This window comes from Meriones unguiculatus, chromosome 6 (assembly GCF_030254825.1).
Source record: "Meriones unguiculatus strain TT.TT164.6M chromosome 6, Bangor_MerUng_6.1, whole genome shotgun sequence".
NCBI lineage: Eukaryota > Metazoa > Chordata > Mammalia > Rodentia > Muridae > Meriones > Meriones unguiculatus.
In genome coordinates, this window is record NC_083354.1 from 14,948,047 (window position 1) to 14,962,463 (window position 14,417).

General features: G+C 44.3%; 1 protein-coding gene across 3 annotated transcripts in view; it reads left to right on the plus strand.

Moving 5' to 3' along the window:
* Positions 1 to 14,417, plus strand: part of Unc13c (unc-13 homolog C) — a 483,555-nt gene that overhangs the window by 57,202 nt on the left and 411,936 nt on the right. For all 3 annotated transcript variants that reach the window (XM_060384763.1, XM_060384762.1, XM_060384764.1), the window contains exon 2: positions 9,760 to 12,970. In XM_060384763.1, coding sequence (XP_060240746.1) covers positions 10,009 to 12,970 — 2,962 coding nt within the window. In that variant the 5' untranslated portion in view covers positions 9,760 to 10,008. The remainder of the gene's footprint in view (positions 1 to 9,759; positions 12,971 to 14,417) is intronic.

Consider the following 14,417-nt stretch of genomic DNA (forward strand, 5'->3'; position numbering starts at 1 on the left):
GGTCCCAGTACTGAGGAAAGAGAGCCAAGCATATGAACCCATTACACTCGTTAGTCACTGCCTATAGGCTGCCCAACGGAGAAAGAACGACCCCCTCCACACACCAGGCCAAGAGGCAGCGTTTTCAGAGAGTGACTCAGAGGAAGCCCCAGGGGATCAACCAGCACTCTGGAAAGTCAGTCAGAGAGAGGAACAACAGTCTTGAAGGAATGTCCAAGCAACCAAGTGATGCCAGGCGTCTCTGCAGTGACTCTGGAGGACAGGTGGGTGGAGACTGGGCTGATAGTGAGTGACAGTTCAGAAAATGGCTATTCTCACGGTTGTCACCTGTTTACGCTTCCTTTAAAAGCAGAGAAATTTACTCAGAAGATATTCTCACGTGCCTTTGAAATTATGGGGTGTTTAGAAAATTCCTACATTGTGCTCTCTCAGTGAAAAATACTGTTTGCTGCGGTTATTCTCATGTTTTTGTTGTTGTTGTTGTTGAGGCAAAAAGTGACTGATGCAGAGTGTGTTTAAGTTTTGAACTGAAGAGACTTTGCACACATATCTGAGTAGTCCATATTAAGAGTATTGCCAATTTCCAAACACCTGAATCAGATGCTTGAATTCTACATCCAGGACTTGTATTAACTGTCTTATATAGAATCTGGTATCTTTACTGAAAAATTTAAAAGAAGTCTTGCTATTAGGCATTTTGAAATAATGTCTTTTGGGATTCACTTTAAAAGCATCCTGTAATTTAGGAAAATGATGAAATTGCCACTTTGTGTAGTGACACTAATTTAAATTTTAGTAATGAGCAGCACACCCATTTTGCTTGAGTACTTTAAAGCATAAATATTTGGCTTTCATCCAATGATTAGAATCAACTGAAGTTCCTTTGTGTGAAGAGGATTGCAGTGGACTTAATACTCTAAAGAGGAAGCAGGGAGTGGACAATGTAATTATGGGAGCCTTTAAGTTCTGTACTGTGCAGCATTCATTAAAATTTAAAATTCTTACTTTTAATACAGAACAGTATACATCCAAGTTACACACAGGGAGGTAAGAAGAGTAGTAGGAAGTCGTTCCCAGAGTGTAGAAGCTGGTGGTGATGGTTCAGTGAATTTAGGGTTTACTTTTGGATCTTCACTTAGGATAAGTCATTGTCCTAGTTTCATTATTGTTGCTGTGATAAAATGCCCTGTCCAAAAAAAAAAAAAAAAAAAAAATTGGGGTAAAAAGGGTTTATCTGCCTTACAATTCCAAGTTACAGTCCATCATTGAAGAGAGTCAAATCCCATCCAAGAGCAGGGGGAGAATCAATGTGTGTTAAGCCTAGTACCTAGCTAGCTTTCTCTACTCTTATGCAGTTCAGAATCTCTTGCCTAGGTAGGGGTGCAACCCCCAGTGGATGGGTCTGCCCAAACCAGTTAACAATCAAGACAACCCCTCAAAGACTTGCCCACAGGACACCCTGATTTAGACAATCCCTCATTGAGCTTCTCTCCCGGATTCTAGGTTGTGTAAAGTTGGTGATTAAAAACTAACGTCTCACCCTTCTAGTCCTGTTTGATCGTTTTAATATCTACCAGTCTGTTTATTCTGATTTCAGAAAGACGCAAAACTAACCATCCCTAAACGTGTGATATTATGGTGGGAGGGGGAGGGCATCAAAGTTTCCGTTACTGTAACAAAACAATTGAAGTAGTTAAGCTTATTAAAAGAAAAGACCTGTTTCAGCTTACATCTTATGGCTATTTCAGTCAGTGTCAGTTGTCCCCTTGGCTTTGAGCCTATGAGAAAGTACTTTGTGTCAGGAGGACACAGAGAAACGCAGGGGACAAAGAGGAAGGGACTAGATCTCATAGTTGCATTCTAACTACATACTAAATAACCCTCTACTATGCATCACCCTTTTCATTAATGCCACCCCAGGAACCAAGCCTGTAACACACGGGCTCTTAGGGACACTGTCATAAGCCACAGCATAGTACTCTATGTTCTTGCAGTGGTCATCCCTGTGACTCTGTAACAGGACACACATAGTTCTCTTGCCAATTTTATGAACGTGTTTGTTAAACAAATAGAAATCTTCATCAACTCTGTAAAGACATTCTAAAGCATCTAGACGTTTGATCTTTGATTTTTATCCTGTTTACTCATCACCTGTTTTGCCCCAACTGCTTGGTCTATATTCAATCTCTGTGGCTCTTTATTGGCTGTTGTAATGCTGGCTCCCCCTCCCATCCTCAGCTGCCCTGGTTTTCTCCTCTGTGGTATTCCAAGAACCCTACTCACAAAGCTTCCTGGGCAACACTTTGGTCACCTCTTCGGGGAGCTTCCTTCAGAGGAACTTTGTAGGAGTCCCTTCTTCTCGACCCTGCCTTCTCGCCGGACAGGAAGTGCCTTTGACTCAACTACTTTCCAAATCACCATGAACGTTACTGTCAAAAGGATGTTTGATATGCTATAGTTTAGAAGAACTAATCCCAAGACATCGTGTCACTACATAGTACAGACTGGTTCTGAAATCACTGTGAACATCCTGCATCAGACTCCCAAGTTCTGGGACTACAGGCGTGAGCCACCATGTATGGCGGAACTTTTACGCTGTTTGTGTATGTATTTGTATGCAGGTCTCCATGCACATGTGTGTACATACCTGCATGTGGAGGTCAAAGGTCAACCTTGAATGTTTCAGTCACTATCTTTTCTAAAACAAGAGCGCTCTCTTTCACCCAGAATACAGCAATTTTGTTGGGCTTGCTGGACAGTGAGGTCCAGGAAAGGAGTCTATTTTTCTCCACCATGCTAGCTTTAGAATTAGAAGAATGTGAAACCGTGCCTGGCTTCTTCATGTGGGTTTTGGAGAACCAAATGCAGGTACTCAATGCTTGCACAGAAAGTGCTTTACTGGCTGAGTATCTACTCAGTTAGGAAAAAAAAAATGTTTTAAAGTGACCATAACATTTAGTATAAGATCTTCACTCTCAGGGTGCTGTTGTAGAGAGAAGTGGAGACTTTCATGCTGTGTTGCTGTGGGGCTACTCTGTCATCCTAAATTCAGTAGAATATGCCTGCCTAAGGTAGTCAGTGAAAAAGAAAAGCCAGTTGGCTGGAGAGCTGGCTAAATGGATCAGAGTGCTTGCTGCTCTTGCAGGGGACCTGGGTTTCATTCCCAGCGCCCACATGGTAGCTCGTGGTGGTTCCAGTGCCCTCTTCTGACTTCTGCAGGTACTGCATGCATGTGGTGTACATACCTACATGCAGGCAAAATGCCCATATATACACATATATTTAAAAAATATTAAAAATAAGTGTCATGGATGAATAAGGCTGCCATATCTGTCTAGAATTAAGCAGATAATAGAATAGTAAATAGAACATCTAGGAGTCAGGTGACAAGCTCTTGGCTCCCAGGCCAGGGTCAATATGGGAGCTGAGTCAGCCTTGTGGTCAAGCCCAGAACCTGGGACTTGAGGAGGCAGCTGGTCTACATTATGGCCAGGCCAGACTCTGTCTCTCCTCTCACCTGTGGAAGTTAACTCTGAATTATCAGCTCTCTGACTCAAATGCTTTTGGTAAGAACCATCAAATCATGTATTGATCTGAAAATGCTTTAACTCAGTTCAGGTAATGATCTAACAATGAACTGCTATTTTTTTAAAGGTTAATTAACTATTTTAGTCCATGAGGGTTGTCCAACTTTAGTTACCTTGAACTGTTCTCTTACAAAATGAATTTGTTAGCCAATAAAGATGATTTCATGAAGGCTAGTTTCAGAAATTTTATATCTTAATACAAATCTGGAGCTCAGAGCCGAGGGGGATATTGCTTATTAGTTGCATGATCTAGCACAGATTTCCCAAAGCTCAACACCTCAGCTTTTTTCTTACAAATATTATGAAGATGAAAAATAAGATACGTTTTATAGTGGTTGGTTTATAGTAAGCAATAGTTAAATGTTATCATTAAGACCTCCCATAGCAGCAGTCTGGTCTTTTAATCTTCAAAGATTTGCCTCCCTAAATCTTAGTTCTTTTTAAAAATGTTTCATTATTATCATCAATTACAATGTATTCAATTTGTATCCCAGCTGTGGGCCCCTCACTCATCTCCTCCCAATCCTACCTTCCCTCCCTCTTCTCCTCCCATGCTCCTTCCCTAGTCCACTGATAGGGGAGGTCCTCTTCGCCTTATATTTGACCCTAGCCTATCAGGTCTCATCAGGACTGGCTGCATTGTCTTCCTCTATGGCCTGGCAAGGGTGCACCGTTCCACCCCCCCACCCCCCCAGGGAGAGGTGATCAGAAAACCTGCTACTGAATTCATGCCAGAGAAAGTCCCTGCTCCCTTTACTAGGGACCCCACTTGGAGACTGAAGTCTATGGTCAACACATGAGCCACAGTTTTAGGTTCTCTCCATGCATTGTCTTTGGTTAGGGTATCATTCTCTTCAGGGGCTCCATGACTCAGTTTTTATGGCTCTGTTGCTCTCCTTGTGGAGCTCCTGTCCCCTCCAGGTCTCTCTATCTCCCCCTTCTTTCAGAAGATTCCCTGTACTCTCTCTAAAGTTCGGCTATGAGTCTCAGCCTCTGCTTTGGATCAGTAGAGTCTTTCAGAGGCCCTCTGTGGTAGGCTCCTGTCCTGTTCGCTGTCTACTCCTGCTTCTGATGTCTATCGCGTTTGTCCTTCTGAGTGAGTATTGAGCATCTTCCCTAGGGTCTTCCTTGTTGTTTAGCTTCTTTAAGAATATAGATTTTAGTTTGTTTATCCTACATTATGTGGCTAATGTTAGTTCTTACTCTCAAATTTCATTATGTAATATAGCGTGTGCTGTGAAATTATACATAATAAATGCAGATAGTGTAGAGAATCCTTGCAATAGCACTAATTGAGAATTAGATGATTATATGCTGGCTCTGCACCACCCCACCCCACCCCACTTCCCTCTGCTTCAGTTGTCTTAGCTCCTCACCAAAATGCCATTTTGTTTTGAGTAAACTGAAAACCAGAGAGTAGACATATAGGTTTGCATGTGTAGATCTTACGGGCTGGGTCAGCACTATATTATATTACCTGAAGACCACGCTATCTGTATGCTTTACTCAGCTCTGTGTACTTTGGCCACTTTTCTCTCTTTGAATCTTTTCTGTCCACATCCGTGTTAAGTGGTACAATCATGACTTCTTTAGTGTCTCGGTGTGGATTACTGTGATAATTTAAGTTTCTGGAGCATAACGTGTGCTCATTATATATCAGCTTTCTTTCCTACCCTGATCACGTGTCTCAAATGAGTCTCGTGGTTGATATAAGCATTCCACAGTGCTTTTCCTGTGGCTGCTATGGTTTTGTGATGAGAGTGACAAAAGAAAATGGGGAGAGGGAGAGGGAGCATAGTACCTGGGAAGGTGACATATCGGGAATGGAATACTGTTAGGATTTCCTTCCATCTGAATATGTAGAATGGCTATATCTTCTCATTCCTCAGCTTAGAAGGTGTCTGAAGTTGCATCCCACTTGTGCCCCAGTCTCATTGGATATCCCTGTAATCTAGTTGCTTCTGCTTTCTTGTCACTACCCTCTCTGTCCTAACAACAGCTAGGATTTGCTGGGCTGGGCTAAGTGTTCCCACATCTTTGTAAGAAAGTTTTCATGGTAGCTCATTTAAACCTGAGAGCTCCCCAAGGGGAGATTATATTTCTACTCAGGTGTCCTAAATGTATAATCTCAGGCAGACAAGAAGGCTGGCCACTTTCTCAGGATCATAGTGGGTATCTAACCTGGGATTACCATGTAGGAAATCTGTGTCCAGGACAAGGCAGGAAGCAATTGATGATTAGTACCTCTCCACCGAGTGGAACTTAACCTATATTCAAGACTGTCAAGATCCTGGCTAGGTTTCCTTACCCACTGGTCCCTGTTGTAAACATTTCTTACAGGCCAGGGAAGACATCCTTCCGTTTTCTGACCTAGCCTGTGTGCCCCTGCCAGTTGGCCTTATAACGGTGGTTGCTTTTTAAAGTTTGTTTTTACATTTCGATGGTTACTTCCTTGTATAGAATGCAATGCAATGTCTCCATATCACCCATTATTTCATTGTCCTCCCTTTTATGATGCCCTCCCCTTTCTTCTTATTTCAGTTTCCCTCCTGCCCTCAAGTCTCTGAGTGTGAGCGCATGTGTGCACTCTTTTTTTTTTTTTTTTTATGTGTGCACTCTTGACAGTCTTGTGCAGGAGGTCACAGCTGCTGTGTGCTCATGATTGCAACAGCCCATGTCACGTTTCTTAGTACTTTCCAGAAGTTCCTGCATGTAGTCTTTTATCCTGTCTTCCACAATGCCCCCTGAACCTTAGTGTAGAGAATATAATAGATACCAATTTTGGACTGAACACAGACATTCATCAAATCAGTGACTCTGAAGCCTCTGTGGATTGTTTGGGTCAAGTTCAGCCACTTCTGCCTTCTTCGAAACTTTATTATTCAACTTATAAGTTTATGATTAGTGAGGGTGTTCTCCTGCTTATGTATTTATGCATCTTAGCTGATAGGTATTGAGAAAATATGATGTAGCCAGCAATGTGAATATTTAAAGCTGAATGGCCCTCGCTTGTCAGCAGTTCACAAATTGGAAAAGCAGATGCACAGGTAAAATATTTCATGTAAACTATTTCTATGAAGCTTTCTTAGTGGAGATACATTCAAGGTACTATAGGAGCACAGAGGACAAAGGGCCAAAATCCAGGCCTAACCAGACTGAAGCTGATCTTTGCTAGGTCTGAGATACATAAGCATTTTATAGATATTCACAAGACATGTAGTGGGAAGGGCAAGGGGAAGGAACTGTGGACAGAAAGGCTTCACCCAGCAGCTGATGGAAACAGATTGAGAGACCCACAGCCAAACATTAGACAGAGCTCGGGGAGTCCCATGGAAGAGTTGGGGGAACAATTGAGGGAGCTGGGGGAGTCAAGGACAACAGAGTCAACTAACCTGGGCCCATGTGGGCTGACAGACTGAATCAGCAACCATAGCCAGCATAGACTGGTTCTAGGCCTCCCGCACATATGTGGCAGATGCACAGCTCGGTCCTCATGTGGGTCCCCCAACAACTAGAGCAAGGACCATCTCCGACTCTGATGCCTCCCATTGGATTCCGTTCCCCTAACTGCCTTGGCTCCCTCGGGGGGAGAGGGTGTGCCTAGTTCTGCAGTGACTTATTGTGCCGGGGTGGGCTAGAACCCATGGAGGTCCTCTCCCTTCTCTGAGGGGAAGGAGTATGGAGAATAGGGGAAGGGAAATGCAAGGGGAGGGGCTTGGAGGCAAGAAGGGGTCTGCAATCAGGATGTAAGGAGAATAGATAAGTTTTTAAGAAAAGAAAAACAACACTCAGACAAAAATGTAGTGATCGGTGAACTGCTGCAGCTTGAATGATGTCAGGGCAGTATGCTCCCGAGATTGGCAGGGTGCTTTCGGTAGTCGGATTTACATTTATTAAATGTATTGGTTTTAGAGAAACTGTGTGTTTGAAAAAAGAGAAAAAATAAGTGTTCGGAAGATATAGTAGAGTTTCGTGCCCCTAGAAAAAAATATCTGACGTCAGCACCTGGATAGAGGAGGTAGTAGAGGTTCAATCTATGGTCACTTGGCTCCGTGTTTCTAGCCTTGTAGGGAGACATGACACGATGCAGGTGGGAGCTGAGGGAGAAGAGGGTGGTCACATCATGGCTGCCAGGGATGATAATGGGAAGGAGCCAGGGCACCGTATAGCCACCAAAACTATACACTCCACTGACTTTTTTTCTCCTACCATGCCCTCTTATTCCTCCGTGCAATTATGCAAGCTTCATATCCATCAACAGATTAAACTGTGTATGATGTCTGAGCCTTCAGAGCATTGCACCACTGAGCGCAGGGTTATGGCAACCAAGCCATTCAGTATGGTTGGTGTACAGAACAAGATGGCTCCTCAGGGCAGTAGCAGACCCACGTTCCTGGGTTGTGTCTCCTGGGACAGGACTTCTATTTGGATGGTTCTTCTTCTAAGTATCCACAAAGACATTTCAGAACCTGGCAATGAAGGTTATGCCGTCCAGATGTGAGAAGCTCAGACACATTCACAGAATTACTGCTTTTATTTCAGCAAAACACAGACTTCGCGTGTGTGTTTGGTAAACTTGATGTTTTAAATTAAAGCAATTGGTAAGAACACTTCATTCTACCAAAATTCATTGTGAATGATTCACTTGTCCCAGTATAGCTTAACGTTCTGAAGTCTTTTCTTTATACGAAGAGAGCACAGACATGCAATAATAAAGTGTTTTGAACACGCTTAATTCGGAGTCAACTTCTCAGCACCATTTTTTAGTAGAAAATAAGTCCTGGCTTGTAATTGTGAATGAGTCAGAAATCGTCTTGGAGAAGAGCACCTGCATCCTCAGGTGGGAGGCCTCTCAGGCTTGGGCATTATCAGCCTCTCTCTGCATCTGCTCTCCTGCCTTCTTCATTCACATACCCTCTTCCCTCGAGAAGCCTGGCTTTCTGCCACAGTGCGTATTCACAAGTCCCCACAGAGCCTGACTGAAGTGAAACGGGAGGTTTTCCAAGTGGTGGAAGGCAAACGAAGAGTCAGAGATGCCGGCAAACTCATGAAGACTATGATGTATCCTTTGGTGAATTACATAGGCTGTTTGCCTACCCAAATCTATTCTTTAAAACCAGCGGAGGCTTTGGTAGTACTCTTACTCTGGGATATATTTCAATGATAACCTACTCCACAAATCTTTTGCATGTCCATCACATAGGAGGCGGTATGCCATGTAGTCAGCTGCTCTAAATATAAACTTTTTTCTCCTGCTGTCTGGAAAAGGATCTGTTGTGAAGGCACCATGGTTGTCTGTCAATCATACCTCAAAAAACAAATCTCAGGAAGAGCTCTGGCCCACTGTTTATTGATTAGCTGTATGCATGTTTCATCTGTGGCACAATTTTATTTGGCGGCTTGAGAACCCATCTCTGATGATGTTCCTAACAGACCCCAAGGATGAGTTTTCAGCCACCTGTGAGGAGGTGACACCCGTTGCCTAAGCAGGCAATGCTCTTTCAGGATGTGGAATGCCGCATCGTGCTTTTAGTGTCTCTACTTTCAAGTCTACTTCACTATTTTTATTTCTTGCACTATATAATCTAACATAACCTTAAAATGTGTTTCAACTCATGATTGTCCATCGTCAGATTTTATGTCTACATTGATCTCTTAGTGTTTATTCATCAATGGAAGTATTCACTAATTTTAATTACCTTAATCCTTGTTTAAGGAATGCCCAACCGTTGAATTCCTATGAAATCAAGAAGTTTATTTCTATTGAAAAAAGTCTTGCCTGCATGGAGATTACAAGCATGAGTCATATAAATACAGTGAATTTGAGAGTCTAGAATGGGGAGAAAATACTTATATCCTTACATTTCTGTTAGTAAATGTGGGTTTAGAAAAAGAAATAGAGTGGGAACGGCATCATGACCATGTTTAAATTGTCATTTTGTTATCTTTTAAAAGTAACCCTAATACTTTCTGTCACTATTTCAATCGCAGTAACTGATTTAGGGAAGGGCATTCTATAATGAGCGCATTTTGATTTAAACTCGGAGAACCACACACCTTTCTTTGCAATTTTTGCACGCACCCTCTATTGCAAGTAACTTGGGAAATGTTAGAAATGGGACGAATGGGGACTTGAGTTCTGGTACTGATTATAGCATCCCTTTCTTTTCAGACACATCATAAAGTTACATGGACATGAAGTAGCCATGAAACCTCCCTTTCAGAAAAGAATGCCTCACACCAGCAGAGGAGCCAGGCTGGCAGATTCCACAGAACGTTGACTTCCCAGCTGGACACCATCTGCTCCTTCTGGTGGTCGATGACACCGCTGAACGGTGATGCTGGCCCTGGGTTCACAGACCGCCATCCCCGTGCCTTGTTCACTTCCTTGGATTAGAAAAGCTCACAGTCGCTGCTCCCCATGGTGGCCGGTCTCTTCAAGAGCTTGATTTTAGCTTATATCCATAAGCTTTGCAAAGGAATGTTTACAAAGAAACTGGGAAATACAACCAAAAAGAAAGAGAATCGTCAGCAGAAAAAAGATCAAGATTTTCCCACTGCTGGCCACACTAAACCCCCTAAATTGTCTAATGCCCTGAAAAGCACCGTAAAAAGGATTGCAAAGTGCTCTTCCGCTCGTAACTTCTCTGTAGAAGACGAGGAAGGCCACAAAGACTTCTCCTTGTCACCCACCTTCAGTTACCGCGTCGCTATCGCCAATGGCTTGCAAACGGCCGTGACCAACAGTGATGAGGACGTGCTCCAGGAGCTGTCTTCCATCGAGAGCTCCTATTCTGAGTCCTTCAGTGAGCTAAGGAGCAGCGCTGAAAACCAGGCCCAGTCACACACCATGCCTGTCAGACGGAACAGGAAGAGTTCCAGCAGCTTGGCACCCTCTGAGGGCAGCTCGGATGGAGAGCGCACCCTTCACACCTTAAAACTGGGTGCTCTACGGAAGCTGAGGAAATGGAAGAAGAGCCAAGAGTGTGTCTCCTCAGACTCGGAGTTGAGCACCGTGAAGAAAACCTGGGGCATAAGAAGCAAATCTTTGGATAGAACTGCCCGGAACCCAAAGACAAACGTCTTGGAGCCAGGGTTCAGCTCGTCTGGCTGCATTAGCCAAACCCACGATGTCATGGAGATGATCTTTAAAGAGCTCCAGGGAATAAGTCAGATCGAGACGGAACTTTCCGAACTCCGGGGGCATGTGAACGCTCTCAAGTACTCTATTGACGAGATCTCCAGCAGCGTGGAGGTGGTCCAGAGCGAGATCGAACAGCTGCGCACGGGGTTTGTCCAGGCTCGGAGGGAAACCAGGGACATCCATGATTACATTAAGCACCTGGGTCACATGGGCAGCAAGGTGAGCCTGAGGTTTTTAAACGTGCCCGAAGAAAGACTCGAACACGTGGAGAGCGTGGTGTACCAGATTCTCGTAGAGAAAATGGGTTTCTCAGACGTACCGAATGCTATTAAGATTGAATTTGCCCAGAGGATAGGGCAGCAACGCGATTGCCCAAACGCAAAACCTCGGCCCATCTTAGTGTACTTTGAAACCCCCCAGCAAAGGGATTCCGTCTTAAAGAAGTCATATAAACTCAAAGGCACGGGCATCGGGGTCTCCACAGATATTCTGACTTACGACATCAGAGAACGGAAAGAGAAAGGGGCGTTGCCTTCCTCCCAGACCTACGAGAGTATGGATATGAAGCTGCTCACGCCAGAGCCCAAAGCCAAGAAGAATGCTTGGCTGTCACCCAATGACAGTGACAGAGAGCTGGAGTCTGACCTCAGCAGAAGCACCTACGCTGACATCCCGGCCAAGGGAAATGCGTCCAAGTCCAGCTCCAAGTCGCACAGCGCTCGGGCTAAGAATAAAGCGGCCAACAGCAGAACCTCGCAGAAGTCAGACTACGATAGACGGCCCTCACAACCGCCAGCCTCGAAACCCCCCGAGAGACAGACACCCCACTACGCGGAGGCCACGCCACTCTGGCACTCCCAGAGTGACTTTTTCACTCCTAAACTTAGTCGTTCTGAATCAGATTTTTCCAAATTGTGTCAGTCCTATTCGGAGGATTTTTCCGAAAGTCAGTTTTTCTGTAGAACTAACGGGAGCTCCCTCCTTTCCTCTTCCGACCGGGAACTTTGGCAGAGGAAGCAAGAGGGCATGCCTGCCTTGTACCACAGTCCCCAGGACCAGGGTTTGGATGAGAGTACCCCAGCAGCGCAAGGGCAGAGTGAAATTGAGAACACAGAAACAGTGGACAGTGGGATGAGTAACAGCATGGCATGTGCGTCCGGAGACCGAAGCAATTTCAGCGGCTCCCAGCTCTCGTTGCATGAGGACCTGTCCCCTTGGAAGGAGTGGAATCAAGCAGGGCAAGGCACTGATGTCGGCTTAGACTCATCCACCCAGGAGACCTTTGACTATGACACCAACAGTTTGTCTGACCAGCAGCTGGACGGCTTCAGCAAAGACCTAGATGACCTTGGCAAGTGCCACAGTGACCTTCAAGACGACTCAGAGAGCTATGATTTAACCCAGGATGACAACTCCTCTCCATGCCCTGGCTTGGATAATGAACCGCAAGGCCAGTGGGTTGGCCAGTACGATTCTTATCAGGAAGCCAATTCCAATGACCTGTACCCCAACCAAAGCCAGCCAGTCATGATGTATCGGAGTCAAAGTGAACTGCAGAGTGATGATTCGGAGGGAGCCCCGCCCAAGTCCTGGCACAGTCGGTTAAGCATTGACCTTTCTGATAAGACCTTTAAGTTCCCCAAATTTGGTTCTACTCTTCAGAGGGCGAAGTCAGCGCTGGAGGTGGTGTGGAACAAGAGCACGCAGAGTCTCAGTGGGTGCGAGGACAGCGGCTCTTCCTTAATGGGGAGATTTCGGACACTGTCTCAGTCCACCGCAAATGAGTCAAGCACCACCCTCGACTCTGATGTCTACACAGAACCCTATTACTACAAAGCTGAGGAAGAGGAGGACTACAGTGAACCGGTGGCTGACAGCGAGACCGATTACGTTGAAGTGATGGAGCAAGTCCTAGCTAAGCTGGAAAACAGGACTAGTGTCACTGAAGTGGAGGAGCACATCAAGGACTATGACCACCCTTCCTATGAAACGCCTTACGAGACCCCACAAGATGAGGGCTACGATGGGCAGGCAGATGACGTCATTAGTGAGGGAGAACCGGAAGCCTTCAACGAACCGACGGTCGAGACGGAATTAGTGGAGGATGAGAACCGAAACCTGCCTGCGGAGCCCCCAGAGGTCATGAAGCCCAAGAGAATCCGACCCTCCTTCAAAGAAGCGGCTTTAAGGGCCTATAAGAAGCAGATGGCAGAGCTGGAAGAGAAGATCCTGGCTGGAGGTACTCAAGTTTAAATGCTAAGTTACGTGCTAACTATGTCTTAACACTTCTTGGTGCTAATTGTACAGGATGGTCTGGGCTTTGCTGGGAGAAGGAATTTACCTGCAGTGAATTTGTGTGTATGTGTTCTGAGAAGAATTTTGTTTGGTTCGGATAGCTCTCCCAGCAAGGGACTCACAAAGAAAGCAAAAACAGATTTCAGACAGTTCATATGGAAATGAGCCTAATTCTAGCCCTGTGCTTAGTGACCCAAGATTCTCGTGCTAGGCTCAAGAAAGCATTAGGGAATAAAAGGGGAGGCTCTTCACCAAGAATCTGAGCACGGGTGTCCTGGTTCCACTAGGTAGCAGGGATGAGGAGAGAGGAGTATTTAATTTTAAACATTTGGAGAAGATACAGGGCCAAATACAAACATTTCTCTGTAGAGCTACAGTCTGGAGTCTGATGTTAAGGAAAGCTGAGTTTGCGAGGCCAACCCCAGCCAGACCTGTGGCTGATTGCCAACTTGCCTAACGCATGCTAAATAAGCTGAGAGGTGCAATATTGCCAGGAGCCTGGGACACCCCAGCACAGACAGAAGTCATTCTTTGTAAGAGTGAGAGTAGGGAGCTTCCTCAGGAGTGGTTTATAAGTTGCTTCTCTGTTATGAAATTGAGAAGAGCTGATCTATTTCCCTTAATTTCCTAGGGGAATGATTTTGAATGTGGGATTTTGTAGCTGTGGATAGATCTGAGTCCATTATTCTGTTTATTAACTAAACCTCATTTGTTCTCACCTCACTTATTTACATCACATTGTATTTGCATGCCTATTGTATCTTGGGATAGCATTCCAAAAGCTCGTTTTAAAACAAATTGATATTTTTATGTGTTTTCAGATTTTAATGTTCAGATCTTTTACTAAAATATTTGTTTCTACAAAATATTTTCTAAAGGCTCATGTGACAATGATCGATTATTAATTTGCTCTTCTGAAATAATATTATAGCGTAATTTGTACATCTGGTCGCTGATTGTGGCCATCAAAAACTTAACTTATGAGTTTCTCACTGAAAGGGCGAGGCTGCTGAGTCAGCAGTCCTCTTTATCATCAAATGGTACAAAACTTAAAGTCCCAAGTATTACTATATCCTTTTTAAGTGCCAATACAGATATTTTGGAGGAACACATACATTCACGTCATAAGCAAATATAATTTGTAAAGAACCTATTGCCAATTTGAGAGTTGATCTAATTACTCTAGTTACTTCAATGCCTTTTTAGCTAAGGCACAATTCTTTATTTATCAAGTTGTGAAAACTGTCATATTAAACATTGACTTTTTTCCTGTGAATTTCAGAAGTTGACCTCTTTAAAGACCCAACTAAAAGATGGTTTGGATTATTTAAATTTTGAAGTTAATTTTAGAGGGAATTGGTATCTTAATAAAGTACTATTACCCAAGGCAA